This window comes from Henckelia pumila, chromosome 2, assembly GCF_033568475.1.
Source record: "Henckelia pumila isolate YLH828 chromosome 2, ASM3356847v2, whole genome shotgun sequence".
In the NCBI taxonomy this organism is placed as follows: Eukaryota; Viridiplantae; Streptophyta; class Magnoliopsida; order Lamiales; family Gesneriaceae; genus Henckelia; species Henckelia pumila.
Window position 1 is genome coordinate 139,563,115 of NC_133121.1, and position 6,388 is coordinate 139,569,502.

General features: G+C 41.8%; 1 protein-coding gene across 1 annotated transcript; it reads left to right on the forward strand.

Annotated features, from left to right (window-relative positions):
• Positions 1 to 1,369: 1,369 nt before the first annotated feature.
• Positions 1,370 to 5,848, forward strand: LOC140878534 (uncharacterized). The gene is made up of 4 exons (XM_073282134.1): positions 1,370 to 3,170; positions 3,321 to 3,547; positions 3,659 to 5,102; positions 5,610 to 5,848. The coding sequence occupies exons 1-4, from the start codon at positions 1,370 to 1,372 to the stop codon at positions 5,846 to 5,848; spliced, it is 3,711 nt and encodes a 1,236-aa protein (XP_073138235.1).
• The last annotated feature ends 540 nt before the right edge of the window (positions 5,849 to 6,388 follow it).

Below are 6,388 nucleotides of genomic sequence, written 5' to 3' on the forward strand. Positions count from 1 at the left end.
GGTATCAAAGCCGCCAGGTTCATAATCCGGGTGGTAATACCTTAGAAATTTTTTTGCAGTTTCTCACAGTAGGCCAAAGGGCCAATGTAGTCCCCTTCGAAACGATCTCACGAACCAAAGTCACCACAAAATTACATTTTTTCGTGATGTAACTCGGATTTTGGCCGAATTCCTTCGTTTAGGCCTCCGAAATCGCGTTTTTGCCGTTTTAGGAAAGATTTAGAATGCTTATAAAAAACTCGAAATCCAATTCCGTTGATTGTGTCGTGATCCTCACAATCGATACTGTTAGCTCAATTAAAAATCTCAAAATTTTCCATTTTTGGAAAATTTTTCCGAAAAGTCCCGTTTCGTTTGTAATTATTGCAAACTGTTCATGTATTGTGTAATTGCTGAATTCTGATATATTTTTATTTTTATTTTTTTTTTTGTTCTAAGCCCTGCCTTTCCATTTGTTTTCTTTCAGGAAATGGCGCCCAGTTTTCCTCGTACTCGTGCCCATTCCATCTTTCGCATGAAGCAACTGGTTATTGATAACCAGAAGCATAAGATTACTCGACTTTGCGCTAAGGTAGTTCTTGCTAGATGTGAGCAGCGTGAATGGGAGAAGAGGGCCAACCAGTACTTCTATGAGTTAGAGCAAGTGAGGGGGGACAACATATATCTTCGTGATGACATGGACCTTAACCATTTTCGTGAAGAAGCTCTGCGCAACCAAGTGATTAAGTCTGAAGAAGAGCATAACAAAACGAAAGAAAAAATGGAGGCAGCTGAGATAGAACATAAGCAGTCGAAAGACAGATTGGGGACAGCACAGGACACCATAGCAGAGCTGTCTGGTGTTGTTAGCCACTTGTCTAAACAAGTGGAACATGAGAAGCAGTTGAGGCAGCAGTCCTGCGCAGAACATGGGCAGCGTCGTCAACAGATGCGAGATCGCATCCAACAGCTGGAAGCTCAAGTCCAGCAATTGCAGGGTACAGTGGCAAACTTGAATAATCATAATGCCATTCTACTCCAGGCCGTGAATCAAATGCAAGAAGAGGATTCCGAGGAGGAACCTGAGGAGGATCCGGAGGAAGATCCGGAAGAGATTGAGGTTGAGGAGGTGGCCGCCGATGTTCTGGGGGATGGAGAAGTTATAGACTTAGATTAGTATGGATGCATTAGTTTTTATTCAGCTATGTTTTCTTGTCACTTATTTCCAAATCAGTTGTTGCTTTCAATTCCAAAACTATCAGTTGTTATTCGGTTGTTATTCTGAAATTCAATGAATGGTCTTTTGTTTACCTATGTGTTCAACTTGTTAAGTTATTTTTCTAATCCATAAATCTATCAGAATCTTAGAAACTTTTACGTATGTAGGACAATGGACGAAAGACCAGTACGCAACAATCGTAACCCACGCTATAGAAACCGCAACAACAACAATGAAGGGAACCCTCCTCCTCCACCGCCACCGCAAGGGTTAGGCCTAAATCATGCTGACTTGGCAGCTATAGCAGCCATTGTGGCTAACACCCTTCAAGGGTTGGGAAACACGCCTGTAAATGGCAATCCACCACCACAGGCAGTACCACAGGTGCATGGGGTGAAGTATCATTACGAGTCACTGAGAAAGAATCGAGCCCAAACCTTCAAAGGAGATCCAGATCCTGAGGTTGGCCAATATTGGCTCAAGAATATAGAGACTCAACTCCGCCTACTCGAGATCCCTGATGAGTTCAAGGTGGATGTAGTAACACCCTTCTTGGAAGAAAAGGCCGCCAAGTGGTGGGAGGCAGTTTCACCACCTATGATAGCAGCTGGTCCAATCACGTGGCAACAATTTAAGGATACGTTCTTGAAACAGTACTATCCAGCCGAGGTTAAACTGCAGAAATTGAGTGAATTTGAAAATTTCACTCAGACTCAGGATATGTCAGTGGTTGAATACACTTCAAAATTCAATTCACTCGGAACGTATGCTCCCACTATCATGGCTGATGATGTCTTGAAGATGCACCGTTTCAAAAGAGATTTGAGCAGTCGTATTCAGACAGCTTTAGCAGTATACCATGCCACAAGTTTCGCTGATTTAATGGGAGCTGCAATTCAAGCTGAGACCGATATCAAGCGAAGGGAAGACGAGAACACGAACAAGAGACCACTTGTGGGGCAATCTTCAACAGGAAAACATCCATTCAAGAAACCATATCAGTTTACTGGAACAAACAAGAGCACTCCTTTCAAACCAAGTAATCAAGAAATCAAACCATGTAGTACTTGTGGATTTAAACACTTCGGAGAATGCCGCAGAGCAACTGGCGCCTGTTTTGGATGTGGGAAGACTGGGCACCGCATTGCAGATTGCCCAGAAAACAAGAGGAAAGAAACTGAGGCAAAAGGTAGTTCAACTCCGAATAAACCAAAGGAGAACAAGCCGAATGCCCGAGTTTTTGCCATAACCCAAGAGGAAGTTGAGAATGCAAATGACGTTGTAGCAGGTACCATCCTAATCAACAAAACTTCTGCTTATGTGCTGTTTGATTGTGGTGCTACGCATTCATTTATATCTAAGAGGTTTGCTAAGAAGTTAGGACTTACTCCTGAGATACTTGAGGAACCTTTTAGAGTAGCAACTCCCACTAGCAAAACAATTGAAACACATAGGGTTCATAGAGATTGTGTAATTAACATCAGTGAACACGTATTTCAAGCTGAACTCATTCAGCTCCCCATGGTAGAATTTGATGCCATTTTAGGAATGGATTGGCTAGCAAATAACCATGCTTTAGTAGATTGTCGCATGAAGAATGTCAAATTGAGAACTGCAAATCACGACGAAGTCATTTATCATGGCAAATTCAAGGATCAGAAGTCTCTTTTATCTGCTTCTCAAACGAGGAAAGCTATGAAAAGTGGCGAAGAAGTATACCTAGCAGTGGTAGGCAAGGTAAAGGAAGAAGTTACACGTTCATTAGAAGATATTCCGGTAATTCAAGAATTTCCGGATGTGTTTCCTGAAGAACTTCCTGGGGTAATTCCCGACCGCGAAGTGGAATTTGAAATTAATCTGGTACCTGGTGCTGCACCGATCTCGAAAGCACCATACCGAATGGCTCCAGCAGAGTTGAAAGAATTAAAGGAGCAACTCCAAGAATTGTTGGATAAAAAGCAGATACGACCAAGTGCATCTCCTTGGGGAGCCCCGGTCCTGTTTGTAAAGAAGAAAGATGGGAGTATGAGATTGTGTATTGACTACAGAGAACTCAATAAAATCACAATCAAGAACAAGTATCCTCTTCCAAGAATTGATGATCTGTTTGACCAACTCAAAGGAGCAACAGTCTTTTCCAAGCTAGATCTAAGGTCAGGCTATCACCAGTTGAAAGTCAAGACAGAAGATGTTCCGAAAACTGCTTTTCGGACAAGGTATGGCCATTATGAGTTCATGGTAATGCCTTTTGGACTAACCAACGCACCAGCAGCGTTCATGGATCTCATGAATAGAGTTTTCAAGCCGTTCCTTGACAAGTTTGTGGTGGTGTTTATTGACGACATCCTCGTATATTCACCAAGTGAAGAAGACCACAAAGAGCATCTCCGGCTCACTCTTCAAACGCTGAGAGAGAAATAACTCTATGCCAAATTCAAGAAGTGTGAATTTTGGCTAAAGAGCGTCACCTTCTTGGGCCATATTATATCCAAAGATGGAGTATCTGTGGATCCCAAGAAAGTGGAGGCAGTCATGGACTGGAATAGACCAAAAATGGTAACTGAAGTTCGGAGTTTTCTAGGTCTGGCTGGCTATTATCGAAAGTTTGTGGAAGGATTTTCCTCAATAGCTATACCTCTCACCAAACTTACACAAAAGAACTCTAAATTCATCTGGGATGAATTGTGTGAGAAGAGCTTTCAAACCTTGAAAGAAAAATTGGCATCCACTCCAGTGTTGATTTTACCAACGGAAGGTAAAGATTTTACCATATACAGTGATGCATCAAAAGGAGGGTTGAGATGTGTACTCATGCAAGAAGGTAGGGTAATTGCGTATGCATCAAGACAACTGAAGCCGTATGAGCAAAACTACCCCACGCATGACCTTGAATTAGCCGCAGTGGTCTTTGCACTAAAGATTTGGAGACATTATCTTTACGGTGCAAAATGTGAAATATTTACTGATCATCAAAGTCTCAAATACTTGTTTACTCAAAAAGAGTTGAATATGAGACAAAGAAGGTGGATTGAACTATTGAAGGATAATGACTTGACAATAAGCTATCACCCTGGAAAAGCAAATAAGGTAGCTGATGCTCTAAGTCGGAAGAACATGGGTAAGGTAATCTTAGCCTCACTCTCAGCACAACCATGTCTTCGAGAAACAGTCAAGTTGAAACAGAGCCACAATCCTTCTTTAGCAAAATTCAGGGAGCAAGCAGGAGAAGGAAAGGCACCAAATCTTGAAATAGATTCCAATGGAGTTATATGGATGAAAGGACGATTGTGTGTACCCGACATTGATAATCTTCGTCATGAGGTAATGTCTGAAGCACACAAATCAAAATTTTCAATCCACCCCGGCAGCACCAAGATGTATCGAGATTTAAAAGGAAACTTTTGGTGGAATGGAATGAAAAAGGATGTTGCTGAGTTTGTGTCTAGATGTCAGGTCTGTCAGAAAGTTAAAGCTGAACATCAACGACCTGGAGGATTACTTCAACCATTGGAAATTCCAGAATGGAAGTGGGATCACATTTCTATGGATTTTGTTGTCGGCTTACCCAAGTCACGGCAGAGTCATGACGGAATATGGGTAATTGTAGACAGACTTACAAAGACAGCGCATTTCCTACCGGTCCGCATGAATTACAACCTGGATAAACTAGCTACTCTGTACATGGACAATGTCGTAAGATTACATGGCGTACCTGCTAGTATTTTGTCAGATAGAGACCCGAGGTTTGCATCCAGATTTTGGAAAAGCTTTCAGAATGTCATGGGAACCAAGGTCACTCTCAGTACGGCTTATCACCCTCAAACTGATGGCCAAATAGAGAGAACGATCCAAACATTGGAGGACATGCTAAGGGCTTGTGCTCTAGACTTTAGTGGAAACTGGAGTGAACACTTGCCTTTAATCGAGTTTTCTTACAACAATAGTTACCACAGCAGTATTGGTATGGCACCATACGAAGCATTATATGGGAGGAAGTGTCGCTCACCTTTATACTGGGATGAAGTAGGAGAGAAAACCATAACGGGACCTGAACTAGTTCAAGAAACGGTAGAAAAAGTAACCATCATCAAGGAAAGACTCAAAGGTGCTCAAGATCGACAAAAGAGTTGGGCTGATATGAAGAGACGACCGTTGGAATTTGAAGTAGGTGAAAAAGCGTATGTAAAAATCTCACCCATGAAAGGAGTTGTTCGATTTGGTAAAACTGGAAAATTGAATCCCAGATATGTCGGACCATTTGAGATTTTGGACAAAGTAGGAACCTTGGCATATAGACTGGCCTTACCACCAGATATGTCAAGGATTCACAATGTTTTCCATGTTTCTCAATTAAGAAAGTACATCCCAGATCCCAGTCATGTCCTTTAAATTGAACCTCTGGTAATTGAAGGGAATCTAAATAAGGAGCTCAAGTATGAAGAGATTCCAATACGAATAGTGGATACCAGGGATCAAGTCTTGAGAAGAAGAACCATTCCATACGTGAAAATTCAGTGGTCTAATCACACGGAAAAGGAAGCCACTTGGGAATTGGAAGAGAATATGCGCAACCTGTATCCATTCCTATTTGAAGAACAAGTCAATCCAAGTTTCGAGGACGAAACTTCTTCCAAGGTGGGAGGAATGTGAAGCCAAGTTTTTGTCATAGGCAGGAATTGTAACAGCCACATTGAGTATGCAGATTAATGTTGCATGTATCAGCCAAGAATTGCAACAGCTAGAAACCAAGAGGTTGTAACAGCTGAAATAATGAGGAATCATGGCTGTTAATGAACATTATTGGTCATGAATGAGGAGACCCTTCACCTGTTGATTTTTTTTCCTATAAATAGTGGCAGAAACCCCAAGGAAATCACACAAAATTCGAGCACCACCACTCCACATTTCGGGTTTCAGCTCTATCATTCGAAGCAGCATAATTCTTGCAGACTTCTGTCCAAGTATTGAGCAGAATTTCTGTCAAGGTTGGAGCAGAAACTCTGTCCAAATTCGAGCATACTTCTTGTTCCAGTTTCAAGCAATCATCTACAGCAAGGCTAAGCCAAGAAGCTGACCGAGGTTGATCTAAGAAGCAGTGCCAAAGTTGATCAGGGAACCGCATTTTCTGTCCAGAACCGAGCAACTCAAACTTCTGCACGATTTGTTATAAATCGAATACTGTAAGAGGTC

Coding starts and splice junctions, on each gene's coding strand:
- LOC140878534 (XM_073282134.1), top strand. CDS start 1,370: ATGGACGAAAGACCAGTACGCAACAATCGTAACCCACGCTATAGAAAC. Junction 3,548..3,658: donor TGTTTATTGACGACATCCTC/GTATATTCACCA, acceptor TTTTGGCTAAAG/AGCGTCACCTTCTTGGGCCA. Junction 5,103..5,609: donor AGACTTTAGTGGAAACTGGA/GTGAACACTTGC, acceptor TGGTAATTGAAG/GGAATCTAAATAAGGAGCTC.